The sequence below is a fragment of the Mya arenaria genome, chromosome 15, assembly GCF_026914265.1.
Source record: "Mya arenaria isolate MELC-2E11 chromosome 15, ASM2691426v1".
NCBI lineage: Eukaryota > Metazoa > Mollusca > Bivalvia > Myida > Myidae > Mya > Mya arenaria.
In genome coordinates, this window is record NC_069136.1 from 12573148 (window position 1) to 12596969 (window position 23822).

Genomic DNA, 23822 nt, shown 5'->3' on the forward strand with positions numbered 1-23822 from the left:
CCAATATACCCCTTAACGTTATGAAGCATGTCGCAGCCTCAGTGGTTCAGCAGTAAAGACCTTCTGCTGATCTAAACTTCTGTTTAACTCATGTGTCTATTTTATGTTTTATTTATTTATAACTTATTTCAAGTTTAATAAAAACAATATTTATACTTGGTTCTTTAGTAATACCGTGTGTGTGCCAAAAAGATGAGAACATCGTGAATACATTTTATATAAAAGAAGTAAACAATACTTCTTTATCTTGTAACAACATGATGAAAGTACATGTTAACAGACATTAAGAAAAATATAACGTTGTCTGTTTCGAAAATGTTTAAAGATGTATTGGGGTTATAGTTTCATAAAATGAGCATTCTGTTTTTTTTCTAGTTCTTTGAACACGTGTGATAAAAGTTCTTCTCTGTTAATGTTATTCGTATAATATATACATGATTTCATCTCAGATTTCAGAAATAAATATATATATCGAAATACATTTAAGCGTGATGGAACCATATGTGCCAGTATATAAATTATATATGTATAGTATATTTTTAGTCCACTGACTATTTTGTCAGATTGATTGATACTGCCAATTATTGTAGTATAAAGAAAACAAAACGAAACAATGTTAATATTTTCCTACTGGTAACGTATGGTTGATTTAAGATAGGGACACATAGAACTCGATAGTTTTATTAGAATTAAATTATAATATAAAACGTTGTACGTATAACCAGGCTGTTTACGTTCTTGAGACTTTTACTATCTGTCGACCCCGTCAATGCCCTGTGTTTTGCTATGACATATAAGCACATTAAAGAGACCGCAGCATGCGAAGGAACCCCGTCCCAGGAAATAAACATGGATAAATCGCATTGAAATAAAGCCACCGCAACCGGAAATAAATTCTGGATTGCTTGTTTTCCGGAAATCGCTTCATAAACATATTAAGCGAAGACCTTTTTGACATTTTTTAACATAATAAAGTGTTTTGGTCCTTTTGGGATGCAAGTTAAGTTAATAAGGTAACCATAATTGCTTGAGTATTTGGCGTAGTGGTTTAGGTGTCCGCCTCTAACATAAGACGATGTAGGTTCAATATCCAACAGGTGAACTTTCCAAGGCGTCTCAAAATGGACTTCCGTACTGATTCTACCCAAAAAACGGTCGCGAGTGCTATCGGCTTTCGTCACAATCGAGCTTAAAAAAATAGTATTCATTAATCTTTTGCAACGAACCACAATCTTAAAGCTTATTACAGATTGGAAAAATATTTGGACAATATTATATGTATATTATGTACATTGGCAGTCGTTCCCATACTGTTATTTGCCAGTTCATACTGAGATTTTGCGTACCGCGTTCGGGCTTCGTTTGTACCTGGTATGCCTTTCCCCTTATTAACGAGCGGGGCGGGGAATATTGGATGGGTCAGTCATTTTCGAAAAGAATATTCAAAAACACTTTTGTAAATGGCCTAGAATACTGTGTTAGACATTAACCGACAAACGCACCTTAGAAAAATCCTCATGATAGGAATCGAAATAAAACTCATTTCCGAAAGTAACAGAAGTTGTTTTTCTGTGTCCGTGTTTATGTTGAATATATTATTCAAACACATCTTATCTAGCGCTAGCATCGAAAAATATACTTATTATAAAAATGGTGCTGAATAATTTTATATGAACAGATGTAATGTTTTCAATTGGATGTTCAACAATGAAGTTGGAAAAAGTTGCCACGTTTCACAAAGTAAGCAAGTTTTTTTTATTTTCGTTATAAAAAGACACTTGTTTTCAGTTGAACACCAGTCTTCTGGAGACTAACAGAAGTGGATTAAAGATGAAGTTTTCTGTGTTCATCGTAAGTTGCTTAAAACATTTTAAGGGCGTTTTTGTTGGTAATAAACTGGTTTCGGTTTCAAAAATTGTGTATTTGTTGTAACAGTTTCAAATAAAACCAAAACCTGTTTTAAAGCTTTAAAACGAAAACCGAAATAGGTTTTTGAAACTATTGAAACCCCTACCGGACGCGGTTTCATCGGTTCGTTCCATCCGAAAACTAGTTTACTTTGAAAACAACATGGCTGAAAGTGATCCTTTTGTTAACAATGCCTTACAATGGGCAAATGAGTTAAATGAAAAAAGTAATATTAATAATTGGGTTTTGACTGATCAGTTTATATGCTCCGCCGTGTTGTTGACACTGTACACAAAAAATGCATTTGTTACGTCAAGCAAAACTATCAAAACCGGTTTCGAAACTGCTGAAACCATTGAAACAAAAACTGAAACTGGTTTGGTATCGACAAAAACGCCCTGAAATCGATTTTTGTTTAAATAAATATATGATTGCCTCTTACATTTACAGTAAACCTTTGTGCGGATCTGTTTCTTGTCATTATTGTGTTTCGAAGGTGCGTGTCCGACAGTCTCTAGTAATTCCACCGGAAGTTTAATTAAGTCACTAAATAATTTGTTCTCTTGAACACGAGCCTTATTTATTTCATATCATAATGTTTAAAGCTAAAACATGTACAGAAAAGTATTTCAATTCATTTTCATCATTTCATTTAACTTCATTGCATTATTTCTTACATATTGTTGTGTTTTTAAGGATTGATTCTTATTTTTCGTGCGTTCATGAAGTATGAAAACGCGCGCTTGCAAAATCGCTACCACGCGTTCCTTCTGCATGCACACGCAAAGATAAATCAAACCTTATATTTACATTAACAACTTTTCGATAATGATTATGTTTGTAATGATTATCTAATTTTCTAGAAAGTTTATCGATATATTTTAATTCGTGTCTTTGCATATGCATGACCCAGGTTATTTAGCATAGCAATATATGGTCACGGTGATTTTATGAATAATTGCCAGGGAACGGTAATTAAAGCGTCACAATTGTATAATTTAGTTTTCTGTTAACGTTTCCTAACATTTTGCATTGTCAGTATGTGCTATTTTTCTTGAATTGCCAAGTTTTAGACGATTGATCTAGCTCGCAAAAATACATGACAGTCTATGAAAGTAGATCATACTAAGATCTCTTCACGCGGTGTTTCACCAGCGTCAAATCAGAGCGTTTCTTTCTTGCAAAACTTTCCAACGGTCGCCCGGCTCATGCGAACTGACGGCAAATTTCATCATTTAGAAACTCAAGTGCGAATGTACTGATATAATGTTATAAACTTGTTAATATAACATGTTTAAAATGGCGAGGAACTATGTGGACACGTTGAATACTCGAGCCTAGGTATTCATGACTATAGTTGACAAGTGCGCTCACATTCGATGAAAGAATAAGTGAATAAAAAATGATCCAATCCGCTCTCTAAAAGACAGGGTTTGCAAGGAAAATGCGTTTATTAAACCTTTAAGTTAGCATTTTCTGTTGCTGGCAATGGTGTCGTTAGGTTCTGAGAGTCGAAAAAAGTTGTTTTGATTTTGCCATATTGAAAGAGTAAAGAGTCACGAACCGACATTCAAAAACAATTTCGACTTGCGAGATCTTATGATACAATTCACAGCATGTTTGTAAAGATAATTAACGGATATATTTTAAAATACATTTTTCTTCTACATTTTTAACGTCCCAACTCCATTAATTACGTGCATACTACAATTCGATTCTTCATAATATAAATGACGATTTTAAAGTTTGTAGTGATACATAAACACAATATACTCACATCCTAAAATAAAAGGTTAACAAATGTGACGATAGTGCATCCTAGCAGCATCAACGAAATGAGTTTATTATATATATGCTTTTCCGGTGATATATTTCATTGTTTTGAAATTTTAGTTCGCTCTCACTTTAAAATAAAACGTCAGCGCGCACTGGACTGGGACACAATTGCAATCACGTCATTTCCGAAATTACGTTCGCTTTTAATTTGATGCGTTTCTCTGAAAAACTACACTTAAGTCTTTTTATCCTTCTTAGGCAATAATAATTAAACAATAAAATATTGATTTCAGTGTAAACTCGATAGAGATTTCACAGGATGAACACCAAAAATAAATAATTCACTCGTGGCTATACCACTCTGTCTCATGAAATATAGCAATTATCCTCTCTATATATTTATATGCCATGAATTTAAGTGACTTTCAGGCGAAATAAGAGGTCATTATTACATACCCATCAATTTCCTTTCTATATCCAACTGTGAAAATACAGCAAGCCATATTGAAAAATCCATATCACCATACTGTCGTTTTCTGATTCCGTATCATGCGAGTAGCGTGTGTTGTCTCGGAACTACTTTCGCGTTGCAAAAATAGCGTGACAAAAAAAAACTGGTAAAACCTGTCAACTTTAATATACATAAAATAATCCCGACCCCATGGTCCTTATTTACGGGGCAAATAAAAGGGGTGCTCGAGATCTCAAAAAGAAAAAAATAAAATCATCCCAAAGTAAAATTGCTAATTCTAATGCACACGTCAATTGTAACCACGCCGCCCCCAGGTATGGGGTATACCGGGGATAGCCGGGGATATGGACCGTGTAATTATCTTCCAGGTGGCCCCGCATTGCCGGGTGAATGCGGTGGTTTTGTCTTCAAGCCCAAAACAGCGGGGAATGGGCCTAACCTAGGGTCTCTTGGGTGCGGGGGCATTTGGCGGGGATTTTACAAGCAGTTCGTCCCCGCTATCCCCGGTCCTGTTGGCGGGGGGGGGGGGGTGCATGGTTACAATTGACTGGTGCATAACACAGACAAAGTCGTATTTGGAACTTGCTCCAAGTTTGTTTTTAGATTAGAAATATGTTACTGTACATAAAAACTTAAAAAAAGATTAATATTTTCAAAAGTATAATTAAAGGGCGTTAAGCGATATTATTGGCCCCATTATCAATTTGTTTCCTACGCGCCTGTTATTATGATTGTATGTTGCACGATAAAAAATAGGATCAACAGCATGTTCAATTATCATAGGGCCGATTGTTCAGAACTTTGTTCAAGTTAACAATGTTGTTAACGCCATCATCGTTATCATTAAAATCGTTATTGCTCTGGGATTGTAATGGACACACTTGTGATCTGTGCATTCGGAGCTCCTCGGTCGTTTTTATGGAAATCAACCTCGGGTGTATGCCGGTACATCAGTAGAAGTTGTTCGTAACGGTTTGAATTATATTATTAATTATGTGTAGTGTTTAAGCCTTTATATGTAGATATATGTTTAAATTGATGGCCAATAAAGTATCGACTTAATTAAGATTCCCAAGAGTTAAGTCATTAAGTTTAACTGATAAATTGAAATTACTACGCGTTCTACTTGCAGCGTAGTTAAAGTGAACCGATTTCTGAAATTGTAAACCGTCCATATACATCCGAGGTAGTTTTCGATAAAAATGGCCGAGGAGTTCCGAATGGTGATCTGGGGTGGTATTCAATTTTCAACTTAAGTTAATCTTATGGTCATACATCAGTGACTTCATTCTTAGGTCAGTTTTTTATAACCAGTAATCCGATATGCTACATCGTTCTTAAATCTGCCCTGCTGTTTATCTAACAGGATTTGAGCCAAGGTTTAAACTGTAATTACTTATATCAAAATTTGTGGAAACAACACAAAAAAGTTCACGTTTAAAAGTTAACAACGATGTCGTCATTCACGTTGTTAACTTAAACGATGTTCTCAACAATAGCCCCGTTCTGCTTCATCTTATTTGCTTATTATATCAAGGACGGAATAATTTATTTCGTGCATACTGCAATAAAGTATCAGTGGAAAAATAATTTTAATTGAAACCAGACTGCGGTCTATGAGCATTACTAATAAGTTTTGTTGTATGTGTCGTTACAGGTGTGTTTTGCCGGTTTTATTGCCATGGGATGCTGCGATCCAATCCGCAATCGTAGACCGTAAGCAGTTAAACATGAAATACGATACATTTTCCAGTTAGCATATTGATATTTGTCAATAATATATACTTTGATTGTTTGCATGATTTTCATGTACAGTCAAAACTCTAAAACCTCTAAAAATACATCGAAATAACGAACATTCGATACTACCGAAGTATTTATAGTGTATCATTAAACCGAAAAAAACAACTGAAAAACGTTCGATATAACCAGATCATCGAGATAACAGAGTACGGCATAGCGAGTTTCGACTGTATATTTCTGTTGTAAGAGTTTACAATAACCACCTCTTATATGCTGCTTGTTTGGGCACGTAAACACATTACCTTTTCGTAGGTTTTCTGTTTTAGATGGTCGGTTCTATATAATAAAAAGTGACGCTCAATCCATATTTATTTTTCGACAGAGACAGAGGAGACAGTAGTAGCTCAGATGTGGAGAGCTTGAGTACTGGTAGAGACAACAACGATAGCAGCAGCAGCGATAGCAGCAGCAACGGTCGCTACAGCAACGGCGGCAGTAGCAGCAGCGGCGACAGCAACAGCGATAGCAACAGCAACGGTGGCAGCAACAGCGGCGGCAGTAGCAGCGGCAGCCACAGCAGCAGCAGCAGTGGTAGCGGGATTTCTGGTAATGACTCATATTATCTGAGAGCATTAACGGTTTGCCATTCATGTACTAGCGTTTCTTAATAGAGCAAATCGCATCTTAGATTAGGAATTTTTCTTCCGACTTATCAAGGGCCAAAATTACGGGCCATATTGCATTGCGACACAACATATCTTTATAATGTCATGAGTAACATTGGTTATTTCTTGAAGATTACCAAACATTACCAAATGTAGAGAGATAAACAACAAACACTAAAAAAGGGAGATAAAATGACTTCCGATTGCTCCATTTATATATAAAACAAGCGAATCATACTCGCTTATAGCGTGCTCTGTATTCAAATAGTGTTATGCATTTACTTAACAGTATAACGTCGATTGCTTATTTCAGACAACTGCACACAACCAGGCGTTGACTGTAATTCTACTTACTTTTGCAATGCTACATCAGGAGACTGTGAACCATGTAAGATAAAGTTGCCTACTTATTCTGTAACAGAGGGTTCTTACCACTCTCTTGATTAGGCCCCCAAATTTTACGAAACTTTATAAGTTCCTTATAACTGGATTAAGCTAAGCTCACTATTTTTTTATTTTTTTCATAATTTGCGTAATATTAACTTCTTTTAAAGTTTTAATTCTTAAGTTAGGAAATATTTTTTTAATAATCGAAATAACCCATTTCTTATTAATCAAAATTTGATTTAAGTATGTATTTTCGCTAATTGAAATAATGTACTCAAGTCTGTTTAGCTTAATAAGTTTCAAAAATTGGGGCTAGTACTTTGTGTACCTAGGACAAGGGTTCGAGCGTGATTTACAAAGCGTTATTCTTAAATCTATTTTACCAATCGTTCCCAAAACAAAGAAATATGAGCTTACTGACTCATCCAGCGTTTCTGTATCGATGAAGACATAGACGTATGCCTGTTTTAGCCAACTACTTTTATACAAATAACCGCTATCCAGGTTCGGATTGTAGCAGTGATGATGATGCATTTTGTTGCTTGGAGTCCGATGGCTGTAGTGGTGTTGACCAGGGTGATTGTGCATGCACGTTCCTTGGAACGTTTCCTAATTGCTGTAAGTGGGGGTAATGAATGAAAATTCATCTAGTATGCAACGATTGTGAAATAACTTATAACAAAATTATGATGCTCATTGTTATGGACACACCAGCGGTAATCTAATGGTGTAGTATAACTCGGGGTTCCTTGAAGAACCCTACTGAACCCTACAGCTCGGTGACCAGCGAACAATTTCACATGCATTCAGGCCGGTAATCGAACTTTGATTTGATAATGGATCATGTGTTAAATCTCTCAATACCGAGATCAGGAAACACAACATGTACGAAAACTCACACGTTTGGATTGATTATATTGCGAGCATCATTCAGGTAGGTATACATTGTACAAATCTAAAAAGGAAGCAAGAATTACGGATCGCGTGATTGTTGGAAATATCAGTGATCACGTGATTTATGCGAGTATCTGTTATCACGTGATTTATGCGAGTATCAGTGATCACGTGATTTATGCGAGTATCCGTGATCACGTGATTTATGCGAGTATCAGTGATCACGTGATTTATGCGAGTATCCGTGATCACGTGATTTATGCGAGTATTAGTTATCATGTGACTTATGCGAGTATCAGTGATCACGTGATTTATGCGAGTATCTGTTATCACGTGATTTATGCGAGTATCAGTGATCACGTGATTTATGCGAGTATCCGTGATCACGTGATTTATGCGAGTATTAGTTATCATGTGACTTATGCGAGTATCCGTGATCACGTGATTTATGCGAGTTTCCTTGATCACGTGTTTTATGCGAGTATCCGTGATCATGTGATTTATGCAAGTACATGATATGATTTATCTCAACTGCAGCTTCAACTTGTTCGTGTAGCAACGCGTAGAAATACACGTACACTTTATGTTTTGCAATACCTCCATTATAGCTTTATCACCTTTCTTATATAATGGTACGATTATACCCTTAGTCCAGGCGACTGGAAAATTCCAGGATGTTAAAATAATATTGAAAATTTCTGTAATATATCCGCCCAGTATGTCACATGCTTATATAAAATACTCATTTAACAATTTATCTTCTCCGGGTGATTTATTCTTCTTAAGCAATAATATAGCTTTACAAACTTCATCGTATGTTATTGGTTGATCTACGTCTCCGAAAACAGTACTAAAATCATTGAAATCATGGTTGGTATTAAAATTTTCAGCCTCCTCATTTATATCATGGGTTTTATCCGCAAACATCTGCTCGAAACGATTTTTGAAATCTTAAATACAACAATACAATGAAAACATCTGTAAAAGAATGTTGGCCGATAAAAAAAGATAGAAATGTATTTCTGTGTTGTAGTGTAATTAAATCGGATATATCTACATAACATCAAGTGTAAAACAATACACCATTAAAAAACACCATTCTTGTTGACACTGTGTTCTGCATGGAATTATCTAAATATGTTTGGTAAACCGGTCCGCACTGAAGAAGCCGCAGGTCCCGCTTGATCTAAAACGACTAGCTACCCATGCGCTCAGGTCTCTATTCGAACTGGGATCAAGAGTTATATAACAAAATAGAGAGGTTGCAAATCCAACTTACAGGAACTTGTATAGTTGGATTTATATCTGTATGATACGTCATCCGGGTCTGTTTACAATGTTCAAATTGAATATGACATTCAAAGAAGCACGGATCACGTGTTTTACGCAAGTATCAGTGAACCTATGAGTACATGCTTAAAGATATATTTAAAAACGATGCTTCGTCTAAACTGCAACTGTACTCGAGTATTTTGTGTTTGAAACTTAGCTATTTTTCCAATAGAACAAAGACTATGTGATAGGGAAATTGTGGACAAAATAATTAGCGAATCAACCGAATATAAACAAAAAACATTTGTTGTTCTCATTGGTTGAAATCAATATACTAAACCTGATGCATTTAAATTCGTAGCGTGTGAATGTTTGATAATGATCTCGAATGCAATTCAAGATTACCTACCAATCGGAATTTATACTCAGCAATAATTGATGTTGAAATAGAAATAATGTTGTTGTTTTTCCAGAACATATCCAATTTGGTACGCATAAACGTTGTATGCTGTAAAATTAACCATTAAAATGATGTGTTTATTTTCATAAGGTCCTAACTGCGCGGCTCAGGATCTTAACTCGGAATGCAACACTGGAACCGGACAATGCGAATGTAAACATGGGGGCGGCCTCACCTATCCAAATTGCTGTATGTTAATTGATTAATAGTAATAGATATTGTTTTAAAAAATATGTCTACTCCTTTGCCTTGTTTTCGTTTACGAATGATTTACATTTGTATATCAGTATAATAAAATTGACTGACTGTTTTGACAATTTTTAAAACGGGCATAAATGCAAGTGTATATATCTAAGCAAGTATATGACAGATAAATACTTGATATTGTTTTACCGTCACAACGTCGGTGCCATTATTTAAGTGTTCCCTCCGAAATCTTTAAATCGTGAAACAACGCAATCCATCTTCCAAATAGGATCTCATGTGTTAGATTTAACTAGGCGAACGATCTTAAGCCTTTTAGATGGGAAAGCAGGTGAGGTTAACACCCTAGCCAGGGACTCGACAGTGTTTTATAAAGGGTGAATTGATCATCAAAATAAAATAAAGGAATATAAACTGAACGAAGCGTCAAATATTTCCAGGTGCGGATTGTAGCAGTGATGATGAAGCGAACTGTTGCGCTGTTGCCGACGGCTGCGGTGATGTAGGCCAGAGTGCATGTGCCTGCGACTTCGAGGGAACCTTTCCGAAATGCTGTAAGTGAGAGTATGCAAAGACAAAAAATAAAGGGTAGATTAATTAAATGTATTTTCATAACATCATTTGTGATACATGTTGTAACAGCATAATATAAAACATAGTGTTGACACTTTGTTTTGCAAGGGATGATCTAATTATGTTTGGTAAACATATCTGCCCTTAAGAACCCTACAGGTCCTGCTTGATCTACAACGACTAGCTACCCATGCGCTCAGGTCTCTATTCGAACTGGGATCAAGAGTTAAATAACAAAATAGAGAGGTTGCAAATCCAACTTACAGGAACTTGTATAGTTGGATTTATATCTGTATGATACGTCATCCGGGTTTGTTTACAATGTTCAAATTGAATATGACATTCAAAGAAGCACGGATCACGTATTATAAAAAAATGACGCTTCATCTCAACTGCAACTGTACTCGAGTATTTTGTGTTTGAAACTTAGCTATTTTTCCAATACCACAAAGACTATGTGATAGGGAAATTGTGGACAAAATAATCAGCGAATCAACCGAATATAAACAAAAAACATTTGTTCTTCTCATTGGTTGAAATCAATATACTATACCTGATGCATTTAAATTCGTAGCGTGTGAATGTTTGATAATGATCTCGAATGTAATTCAAGATTACCTACCAATCGGAATTTATACTCAGCAATAATTGATGTTGAAATAGAAATAATGTTTTTTTTCCAGAACATATCCAATTTGGTACGCATGTACTTTGTATACTGTATAACCATTAAAATGACGTGTTTATTTTCATAAGGTCCTAACTGCGCGTCTCAGGATCCTAACTCGGAATGCAACACTGGAACCGGACAATGCGAATGTAAACATGGGGGCAGCCTCACCTATCCAAATTGCTGTATGTTAATTGATTAAAAAGAATAGATATTTTTTTAAAAAACATGTCTACTCCTTTGCCTTGTTTTCGTTTACGAATGATTTACATTTGTATATCAGTATAATTAAATTGACTGACTGTTTTTGACAATGTTTAAAACGGGCATAAATGCAAGTGTATATATCTAAGCAAGTATATGACAGATAAATACTTGATATTGTTTTACCGTCACAACGTCGGTGCCATTATTTAAGTGTTCCCTCCGAAATCTTTAAATCGTGAAACAACGTAATCCATCCCCCAAATAGGATCGCATGTGTTAGGTTTAACTAGGCGAACGATCTTAAGCCTTTTAGATGGGAAAGCAGGTGAGATTAACACCCTAGCCAAGGACTCGACAGTGTTTTATAAAGGGTGAATTGATCATCAAAATAAAATAAAGGAATATAAACTGAACGAAGCGTCAAATATTTCCAGGTGCGGATTGTAGCAGTGATGATGAAGCGTACTGTTGCGCTGCTGCCGACGGCTGCGGTGATGTAGGCCAGAGTGCATGTGCCTGCTACTTCGAGGGAACCTTTCCGAAATGCTGTAAGTGAGAGTATGCAAAGACAAAAAATAAAGGGTAGATTAATTAAATATATTTTCATAACATTGTTTGTGATACATGTTGTTACAGCATAATAAAAATCATAGTGTTGACACTTTGTTTTGCAAGGGATGATCTAATTATGTTTGGTAAACATATTTGCCCTTAAGAACCCTACATGTCCTGCTTGATCTACAACGACTAGCTACCCATGCGCTCAGGCCTCTATTCGAACTGGGATCAAGAGTTAAAAAACAAAATAGAGAGGTTGCAAATCCAACTTACAGGAACTTGTATAGTTGGATTTATATCTGTATGATACGTCATCCGGGTTTGTTTACAATGTTCAAATTGAATATGACATTCAAAGAAGCACGGATCACGTAATATTAAAAAATGACGCTTCATCTCAACTGCAACTGTACTCGAGTATTTTGTGTTTGAAACTTAGCTATTTTTCCAATACCACATGGTTGAAATCAATATACTATATCTGATGCATTTAAATTCGTAGCGTGTGAATGTTTGATAATGATCTCGAATGTAATTCAAGATGACCTACAAATCGGAATTTATACTCAGCAATAATTGATTTTGAAATAGAAATAATGTTGTTGTTTTTCCAGAACATATCCAATTTGGTACGCATGTACTTTGTATACTGTATAACAATTAAAATGACGTGTTTATTTTCATAAGGTCCTAACTGCGCGGCTCAGGATCCTAACTCGGAATGCAACACTGGAACCGGACAATGCGAATGTAAATATGGGGGCGGCCTCACCTATCCAAATTGCTGTATGTTAATTGATTAATAAGAATAGATATTGTTTTAAAAAACATGTCTACTCCTTTGCCTTGTTTTCGTTTACGAATGATTTACATTTGTATATCAGTATAATTTAATTGACTGACTGTTTTTGACAATGTTTAAAACGGGCATAAATGCAAGTGTATATATCTAAGCAAGTATATGACAGATAAATACTTGATATTGTTTTACCGTCACAACGTCGGTGCCAATATTTAAGTGTTCCCCCCGAAATCTTTAAATCGTGAAACAACGTAATCCATCCCCCAAATTGGATCGCATGTGTTAGGTTTAACTAGGCGAACGATCTTAAGCCTTTTAGATGGGAAAGCAGGTGAGATTAACACCCTAGCCAAGGACTCGACAGTGTTTTATAAAGGGTGAATTGATCATCAAAATAAAATAAAGGAATATAAACTGAACGAAGCGTCAAATATTTCCAGGTGCGGATTGTAGCAGTGATGATGAAGCGTACTGTTGCGATGCTGCCGACGGCTGCGGTTATGTAGGCCAGAGTGCATGTGCCTGCTACTTCGAGGGAACCTTTCCGAAATGCTGTAAGTGAGAGTATGCAAAGACAAAAAATAAAGGGTAGACTAATTAAATATATTTTCATAACATTGTTTGTGATACATGTTGTTACAGCATAATAAAAATCATAGTGTTGACACTTTGTTTTGCAAGGGATGATCTAATTATGTTTGGTAAACATATTTGCCCTTAAGAACCCTACAGGTCCTGCTTGATCTACAACGACTAGCTACCCATGCGCTCAGGCCTCTATTCGAACTGGGATCAAGAGTTAAAAAAACAAAATAGAGAGGTTGCAAATCCAACTTACAGGAACTTGTATAGTTGGAGTTATATCTGTATGATACGTCATCCGGGTTTGTTTACAATGTTCAAATTGAATATGACATTCAAAGAAGCACGGATCACGTAATATTAAAAAATGACGCTTCATCTCAACTGCAACTGTACTCGAGTATTTTGTGTTTGAAACTTAGCTATTTTTCCAATACCACAAAGACTATGTGATAGGGAAATTGTGGACAATAGAATTAGCGAATCAACCGAATATAAACAAAAAACATTTATTTCTCTCATTGGTTGAAATCAATATACTATATCTGATGCATTTAAATTCGTAGCGTGTGAATGTTTGATAATGATCTCGAATGTAATTCAAGATGACCTACAAATCGGAATTTATACTCAGCAATAATTGATTTTGAAATAGAAATAATGTTGTTGTTTTTCCAGAACATATCCAATTTGGTACGCATGTACTTTGTATACTGTATAACCATTAAAATGACGTGTTTATTTTCATAAGGTCCTAACTGCGCGGCTCAGGATCCTAACTCGGAATGCAACACTGGAACCGGACAATGCGAATGTAAACATGGGGGCGGCCTCACCTATCCAAATTGCTGTATGTTAATTGATTAATAAGAATAGATATTGTTTTAAAAAACATGTCTACTCCTTTGCCTTGTTTTCGTTTACGAATGATTTACATTTGTATATCAGTATAATTTAATTGACTGACTGTTTTTGACAATGTTTAAAACGGGCATAAATGCAAGTGTATATATCTAAGCAAGTATATGACAGATAAATACTTGATATTGTTTTACCGTCACAACGTCGGTGCAAATATTTAAGTGTTCCCCCCGAAATCTTTAAATCGTGAAACAACGTAATCCATCCCCCAAATTGGATCGCATGTGTTAGGTTTAACTAGGCGAACGATCTTAAGCCCTTTAGATGGGAAAGCAGGTGAGATTAACACCCTAGCCAAGGACTCGACAGTGTTTTATAAAGGGTGAATTGATCATCAAAATAAAATAAAGGAATATAAACTGAACGAAGCGTCAAATATTTCCAGGTGCGGATTGTAGCAGTGATGATGAAGCGTACTGTTGCGATGCTGCCGACGGCTGCGGTGATGTAGGCCAGAGTGCATGTGCCTGCTACTTCGAGGGAACCTTTCCGAAATGCTGTAAGTGAGAGTATGCAAAGACAAAAAATAAAGGGTAGACTAATTAAATATATTTTCATAACATTGTTTGTGATACATGTTTTTACAGCATAATAAAAATCATAGTGTTGACACTTTGTTTTGCAAGGGATGATCTAATTATGTTTGGTAAACATATTTGCCCTTAAGAACCCTACAGGTCCTGCTTGATCTACAACGACTAGCTACCCATGCGCTCAGGCCTCTATTCGAACTGGGATCAAGAGTTAAAAAAACAAAATAGAGAGGTTGCAAATCCAACTTACAGGAACTTGTATAGTTGGAGTTATATCTGTATGATACGTCATCCGGGTTTGTTTACAATGTTCAAATTGAATATGACATTCAAAGAAGCACGGATCACGTAATATTAAAAAATGACGCTTCATCTCAACTGCAACTGTACTCGAGTATTTTGTGTTTGAAACTTAGCTATTTTTCCAATACCACATGGTTGAAATCAATATACTATATCTGATGCATTTAAATTCGTAGCGTGTGAATGTTTGATAATGATCTCGAACGTAATTCAAGATGACCTACAAATCGGAATTTATACTCAGCAATAATTGATGTTGAAATAGAAATAATGTTTTTTTTTCCAGAACATATCCAATTTGGTACGCATGTACTTTGTATACTGTATAACCATTAAAATGACGTGTTTATTTTCATAAGGTCCTAACTGCGCGGCTCAGGATCCTAACTCGGAATGCAACACTGGAACCGGACAATGCGAATGTAAACATGGGGGCAGCCTCACCTATCCAAATTGCTGTATGTTAATTGAATTAAAAGAATAGATATTGTTTTAAAAAACATGTCTACTCCTTTGCCTTGTTTTCGTTTACGAATGATTTACATTTGTATATCAGTATAATTAAATTGACTGACTGTTTTTGACAATGTTTAAAACGGGCATAAATGCAAGTGTATATATCTAAGCAAGTATATGACAGATAAATACTTGATATTGTTTTACCGTCACAACGTCGGTGCCATTATTTAATTGTTCCCTCCGAAATCTTTAAATCGTGAAACAACGTAATCCATCCCCCAAATAGGATCGCATGTGTTAGGTTTAACTAGGCGAACGATCTTAAGCCTTTTAGATGGGAAAGCAGGTGAGATTAACACCCTAGCCAAGGACTCGACAGTGTTTTATAAAGGGTGAATTGATCATCAAAATAAAATAAAGGAATATAAACTGAACGAAGCGTCAAATATTTCCAGGTGCGGATTGTAGCAGTGATGATGAAGCGTACTGTTGCGATGCTGCCGACGGCTGCGGTGATGTAGGCCAGAGTGCATGTGCCTGCTACTTCGAGGGAACCTTTCCGAAATGCTGTAAGTGAGAGTATGCAAAGACAAAAAATAAAGGGTAGACTAATTAAATATATTTTCATAACATTGTTTGTGATACATGTTGTTACAGCATAATAAAAATCATAGTGTTGACACTTTGTTTTGCAAGGGATGATCTAATTATGTTTGGTAAACATATTTGCCCTTAAGAACCCTACAGGTCCTGCTTGATCTACAACGACTAGCTACCCATGCGCTCAGGCCTCTATTCGAACTGGGATCAAGAGTTAAAAAAACAAAATAGAGAGGTTGCAAATCCAACTTACAGGAACTTGTATAGTTGGAGTTATATCTGTATGATACGTCATCCGGGTTTGTTTACAATGTTCAAATTGAATATGACATTCAAAGAAGCACGGATCACGTAATATTAAAAAATGACGCTTCATCTCAACTGCAACTGTACTCGAGTATTTTGTGTTTGAAACTTAGCTATTTTTCCAATACCACAAAGACTATGTGATAGGGAAATTGTGGACAATAGAATTAGCGAATCAACCGAATATAAACAAAAAACATTTATTTCTCTCATTGGTTGAAATCAATATACTATATCTGATGCATTTAAATTCGTAGCGTGTGAATGTTTGATAATGATCTCGAATGTAATTCAAGATGACCTACCAATCGGAATTTATACTCACCAATAATTGATTTTGAAATAGAAATAATGTTGTTGTTTTTCCAGAACATATCCAATTTGGTACGCATGTACTTTGTATACTGTATAACCATTAAAATGACGTGTTTATTTTCATAAGGTCCTAACTGCGCGGCTCAGGATCCTAACTCGGAATGCAACACTGGAACCGGACAATGCGAATGTAAACATGGGGGCAGCCTCACCTATCCAAATTGCTGTATGTTAATTGATTAATAAGAATAGATATTGTTTTAAAAAACATGTCTACTCCTTTGCCTTGTTTTCGTTTACGAATGATTTACATTTGTATATCAGTATAATTTAATTGACTGACTGTTTTTGACAATGTTTAAAACGGGCATAAATGCAAGTGTATATATCTAAGCAAGTATATGACAGATAAATACTTGATATTGTTTTACCGTCACAACGTCGGTGCCAATATTTAATTGTTCCCCCCGAAATCTTTAAATCGTGAAACAACGTAATCCATCCCCCAAATTGGATCGCATGTGTTTGGTTTAACTAGGCGAACGATCTTAAGCCTTTTAGATGGGAAAGCAGGTGAGATTAACACCCTAGCCAAGGACTCGACAGTGTTTTATAAAGGGTGAATTGATCATCAAAATAAAATAAAGGAATATAAACTGAACGAAGCGTCAAATATTTCCAGGTGCGGATTGTAGCAGTGATGATGAAGCGTACTGTTGCGCTGCTGCCGACGGCTGCGGTGATGTAGGCCAGAGTGCATGTGCCTGCTACTTCGAGGGAACCTTTCCGAAATGCTGTAAGTGAGAGTATGCAAAGACAAAAAATAAAGGGTAGATTAATTAAATATATTTTCATAACATTGTTTGTGATACATGTTGTTACAGCATAATAAAAATCATAGTTTTGACACTTTGTTTTGCAAGGGATGATCTAATTATGTTTGGTAAACATATTTGCCCTTAAGAACCCTACAGGTCCTGCTTGATCTACAACGACTAGCTACCCATGCGCTCAGGCCTCTATTCGAACTGGGATCAAGAGTTAAAAAACAAAATAGAGAGGTTGCAAATCCAACTTACAGGAACTTGTATAGTTGGATTTATATCTGTATGATACGTCATCCGGGTTTGTTTACAATGTTCAAATTGAATATGACATTCAAAGAAGCACGGATCACGTAATATTAAAAAATGACGCTTCATCTCAACTGCAACCGTACTCGAGTATTTTGTGTTTGAAACTTAGCTATTTTTCCAATACCACAAAGACTATGTGATAGGGAAATTGTGGACAATAGAATTAGCGAATCAACCGAATATAAACAAAAAACATTTGTTCTTCTCATTGGTTGAAATCAATATACTATATCTGATGCATTTAAATTCGTAGCATGTGAATGTTTGATAATGATCTCGAATGTAATTCAAGATGACCTACAAATCGGAATTTATACTCAGCAATAATTGATGTTGAAATAGAAATAATGTTTTTTTTCCAGAACATATCCAATTTGGTACGCATGTACTTTGTATACTGTATAACCATTAAAATGACGTGTTTATTTTCATAAGGTCCTAACTGCGCGGCTCAGGATCCTAACTCGGAATGCAACACTGGAACCGGACAATGCGAATGTAAACATGGGGGCAGCCTCACCTATCCAAATTGCTGTATGTTAATTGATTAAAAAGAATAGATATTGTTTTAAAAAACATGTCTACTCCTTTGCCTTGTTTTCGTTTACGAATGATTTACATTTGTATATCAGTATAATTAAATTGACTGACTGTTTTTGACAATGTTTAAAACGGGCATAAATGCAAGTGTATATATCTAAGCAAGTATATGACAGATAAATACTTGATATTGTTTTACCGTCACAACGTCGGTGCCATTATTTAATTGTTCCCCCCGAAATCTTTAAATCGTGAAACAACGTAATCCATCCCCCAAATAGGATCGCATGTGTTAGGTTTAACTAGGCGAACGATCTTAAGCCTTTTAGATGGGAAAGCAGGTGAGATTAACACCCTAGCCAAGGACTCGACAGTGTTTTATAAAGGGTGAATTGATCATCAAAATAAAATAAAGGAATATAAACTGAACGAAGCGTCAAATATTTCCAGGTGCGGATTGTAGCAGTGATGATGAAGCGTACTGTTGCGCTGCTGCCGACGGCTGCGGTGATGTAGGCCAGAGTGCATGTGCCTGCTACTTCGAGGGAACCTTTCCGAAATGCTGTAAGTGAGAGTATGCAAAGACAAAAAATAAAGGGTAGACTAATTAAATATATTTTCATAACATTGTTTGTGATACATGTTGTTACAGCATAATAAAAATCATAGTGTTGACACTTTGTTTTGCAAGGGATGATCTAATTATGTTTGGTAAACATATTTGCCCTTAAGAACCCTACAGGTCCTGCTTGATCTACAACGACTAGCTACCCATGCGCTCAGGCCTCTATTCGAACTGGGATCAAGAGTTAAAAAAAACAAAATAGAGAGGTTGCAAATCCAACTTACAGGAACTTGTATAGTTGGAGTTATATCTGTATGATACGTCATCCGGGTTTGTTTACAATGTTCAAATTGAATATGACATTCAAAGAAGCACGGATCTCGTAATATTAAAAAATGACGCTTCATCTCAACTGCAACTGTACTCGAGTATTTTGTGTTTGAAACTTAGCTGTTTTTCCAATACCACAAAGACTATGTGATAGGGAAATTGTGGACAATAGAATTAGCGAATCAACCGAATATAAACAAAAAACATTTATTTCTCTCATTGGTTGAAATCAATATACTATATCTGATGCAATTAAATTCGTAGCGTGTGAATGTTTGATAATGATCTCGAATGTTATTCAAGATGACCTACCAATCGGAATTTATACTCACCAATAATTGATTTTGAAATAGAAATAATGTTGTTGTTTTTCCAGAACATATCCAATTTGGTACGCATGTACTTTGTATACTGTATAACCATTAAAATGACGTGTTTATTTTCATAAGGTCCTAACTGCGCGGCTCAGGATCCTAACTCGGAATGCAACACTGGAACCGGACAATGCGAATGTAAACATGGGGGCAGCCTCACCTATCCAAATTGCTGTATGTTAATTGATTAATAAGAATAGATATTGTTTTAAAAAACATGTCTACTCCTTTGCCTTGTTTTCGTTTACGAATGATTTACATTTGTATATCAGTATAATTTAATTGACTGACTGTTTTTGACAATGTTTAAAACGGGCATAAATGCAAGTGTATATATCTAAGCAAGTATATGACAGATAAATACTTGATATTGTTTTACCGTCACAACGTCGGTGCCAATATTTAAGTGTTCCCCCCGAAATCTTTAAATCGTGAAACAACGTAATCCATCCCCCAAATTGGATCGCATGTGTTAGGTTTAACTAGGCGAACGATCTTAAGCCTTTTAGATGGGAAAGCAGGTGAGATTAACACCCTAGCCAAGGACTCGACAGTGTTTTATAAAGGGTGAATTGATCATCAAAATAAAATAAAGGAATATAAACTGAACGAAGCGTCAAATATTTCCAGGTGCGGATTGTAGCAGTGATGATGAAGCGTACTGTTGCGCTGCTGCCGACGGCTGCGGTGATGTAGGCCAGAGTGCATGTGCCTGCTACTTCGAGGGAACCTTTCCGAAATGCTGTAAGTGAGAGTATGCAAAGACAAAAAATAAAGGGTAGATTAATTAAATATATTTTCATAACATTGTTTGTGATACATGTTGTTACAGCATAATAAAAATCATAGTGTTGACACTTTGTTTTGCAAGGGATGATCTAATTATGTTTGGTAAACATATTTGCCCTTAAGAACCCTACAGGTCCTGCTTGATCTACAACGACTAGCTACCCATGCGCTCAGGCCTCTATTCGAACTGGGATCAAGAGTTAAAAAACAAAATAGAGAGGTTGCAAATCCAACTTACAGGAACTTGTATAGTTGGAGTTATATCTGTATGATACGTCATCCGGGTTTGTTTACAATGTTCAAATTGAATATGACATTCAAAGAAGCACGGATCGCGTAATATTAAAAAATGACGCTTCATCTCAACTGCAACTGTACTCGAGTATTTTGTGTTTGAAACTTAGCTATTTTTCCAATACCACAAAGACTATGTGATAGGGAAATTGTGGACAATAGAATTAGCGAATCAACCGAATATAAACAAAAAACATTTGTTCTTCTCATTGGTTGAAATCAATATACTATATCTGATGCATTTAAATTCGTAGCGTGTGAATGTTTGATAATGATCTCGAATGTAATTCAAGATGACCTACAAATCGGAATTTATACTCAGCAATAATTGATGTTGAAATAGAAATAATGTTTTTTTTTCCAGAACATATCCAATTTGGTACGCATGTACTTTGTATACTGTATAACCATTAAAATGACGTGTTTATTTTCATAAGGTCCTAACTGCGCGGCTCAGGATCCTAACTCGGAATGCAACACTGGAACCGGACAATGCGAATGTAAACATGGGGGCAGCCTCACCTATCCAAATTGCTGTATGTTAATTGATTAAAAAGAATAGATATTGTTTTAAAAAACATGTCTACTCCTTTGCCTTGTTTTCGTTTACGAATGATTTACATTTGTATATCAGTATAATTAAATTGACTGACTGTTTTTGACAATGTTTAAAACGGGAATAAATGCAAGTGTATATATCTAAGCAAGTATATGACAGATAAATACTTGATATTGTTTTACCGTCACAACGTCGGTGCCATTATTTAATTGTTCCCTCCGAAATCTTTAAATCGTGAAACAACGTAATCCATCCCCCAAATAGGATCGCATGTGTTAGGTTTAACTAGGCGAACGATCTTAAGCCTTTTAGATGGGAAAGCAGGTGAGATTAACACCCTAGCCAAGGACTCGACAGTGTTTTATAAAGGGTGAATTGATCATCAAAATAAAATAAAGGAATATACACTGAACGAAGCGTCAAATATTTCCAGGTGCGGATTGTAGCAGTGATGATGAAGCGTACTGTTGCGCTGCTGCCGACGGCTGCGGTGATGTAGGCCAGAGTGCATGTGCCTGCTACTTCGAGGGAACCTTTCCGAAATGCTGTAAGTGAGAGTATGCAAAGACAAAAAAAAAAGGGTAGATTAATTAAATATATTTTCATAACATTGTTTGTGATACATGTTGTTACAGCATAATAAAAATCATAGTGTTGACACTTTGTTTTGCAAGGGATGATCTAATTATGTTTGGTAAACATATTTGCCCTAAAGAACCCTACAGGTCCTGCTTGATCTACAACGACTAGCTACCCATGCGCTCAGGCCTCTATTCGAACTGGGATCAAGAGTTAAAAAACAAAATAGAGAGGTTGCAAATCCAACTTACAGGAACTTGTATAGTTGGAGTTATATCTGTATGATACGTCATCCGGGTTTGTTTACAATGTTCAAATTGAATATGACATTCAAAGAAGCACGGATCACGTAATATTAAAAAATGACGCTTCATCTCAACTGCAACTGTACTCGAGTATTTTGTGTTTGAAACTTAGCTATTTTTCCAATACCACAAAGACTATGTGATAGGGAAATTGTGGACAATAGAATTAGCGAATCAACCGAATATAAACAAAAAACATTTGTTCTTCTCATTGGTTGAAATCAATATACTATATCTGATGCATTTAAATTCGTAGCATGTGAATGTTTGATAATGATCTCGAATGTAATTCAAGATGACCTACAAATCGGAATTTATACTCAGCAATAATTGATGTTGAAATAGAAATAATGTTTTTTTTCCAGAACATATCCAATTTGGTACGCATGTACTTTGTATACTGTATAACCATTAAAATGACGTGTTTATTTTCATAAGGTCCTAACTGCGCGGCTCAGGATCCTAACTCGGAATGCAACACTGGAACCGGACAATGCGAATGTAAACATGGGGGCAGCCTCACCTATCCAAATTGCTGTATGTTAATTGATTAAAAAGAATAGATATTGTTTTAAAAAACATGTCTACTCCTTTGCCTTGTTTTCGTTTACGAATGATTTACATTTGTATATCAGTATAATTAAATTGACTGACTGTTTTTGACAATGTTTAAAACGGGCATAAATGCAAGTGTATATATCTAAGCAAGTATATGACAGATAAATACTTGATATTGTTTTACCGTCACAACGTCGGTGCCATTATTTAATTGTTCCCTCCGAAATCTTTAAATCGTGAAACAACGTAATCCATCCCCCAAATAGGATCGCATGTGTTAGGTTTAACTAGGCGAACGATCTTAAGCCTTTTAGATGGGAAAGCAGGTGAGATTAACACCCTAGCCAAGGACTCGACAGTGTTTTATAAAGGGTGAATTGATCATCAAAATAAAATAAAGGAATATAAACTGAACGAAGCGTCAAATATTTCCAGGTGCGGATTGTAGCAGTGATGATGAAGCGTACTGTTGCGCTGCTGCCGACGGCTGCGGTGATGTAGGCCAGAGTGCATGTGCCTGCTACTTCGAGGGAACCTTTCCGAAATGCTGTAAGTGAGAGTATGCAAAGACAAAAAATAAAGGGTAGACTAATTAAATATATTTTCATAACATTGTTTGTGATACATGTTGTTACAGCATAATAAAAATCATAGTGTTGACACTTTGTTTTGCAAGGGATGATCTAATTATGTTTGGTAAACATATTTGCCCTTAAGAACCCTACAGGTCCTGCTTGATCTACAACGACTAGCTACCCATGCGCTCAGGCCTCTATTCGAACTGGGATCAAGAGTTAAAAAAACAAAATAGAGAGATTGCAAATCCAACTTACAGGAACTTGTATAGTTGGAGTTATATCTGTATGATACGTCATCCGGGTTTGTTTACAATGTTCAAATTGAATATGACATTCAAAGAAGCACGGATCACGTAATATTAAAAAATGACGCTTCATCTCAACTGCAACTGTACTCGAGTATTTTGTGTTTGAAACTTAGCTATTTTTCCAATACCACAAAGACTATGTGATAGGGAAATTGTGGACAATAGAATTAGCGAATCAACCGAATATAAACAAAAAACATTTATTTCTCTCATTGGTTGAAATCAATATACTATATCTGATGCATTTAAATTCGTAGCGTGTGAATGTTTGATAATGATCTCGAATGTAATTCAAGA

The 23822-nt window shown here is 35.8% G+C and overlaps 1 protein-coding gene across 1 annotated transcript in view; it reads left to right on the plus strand.

The window, feature by feature from the left end:
• The first annotated feature begins 1707 nt into the window (after positions 1-1707).
• Positions 1708-23822, plus strand: part of LOC128219112 (zonadhesin-like) — a 63859-nt gene continuing 41744 nt past the window's right edge. The window contains exons 1-15 of the mRNA XM_052926934.1: positions 1708-1740; positions 5814-5872; positions 6282-6505; positions 9668-9766; positions 10222-10335; positions 11666-11779; positions 13032-13145; positions 14480-14593; positions 15290-15388; positions 15845-15958; positions 17293-17406; positions 18737-18850; positions 20186-20299; positions 21631-21744; positions 23075-23188. Coding sequence (XP_052782894.1) covers positions 1708-1740; positions 5814-5872; positions 6282-6505; positions 9668-9766; positions 10222-10335; positions 11666-11779; positions 13032-13145; positions 14480-14593; positions 15290-15388; positions 15845-15958; positions 17293-17406; positions 18737-18850; positions 20186-20299; positions 21631-21744; positions 23075-23188 — 1654 coding nt within the window. The remainder of the gene's footprint in view (positions 1741-5813; positions 5873-6281; positions 6506-9667; positions 9767-10221; positions 10336-11665; positions 11780-13031; positions 13146-14479; positions 14594-15289; positions 15389-15844; positions 15959-17292; positions 17407-18736; positions 18851-20185; positions 20300-21630; positions 21745-23074; positions 23189-23822) is intronic.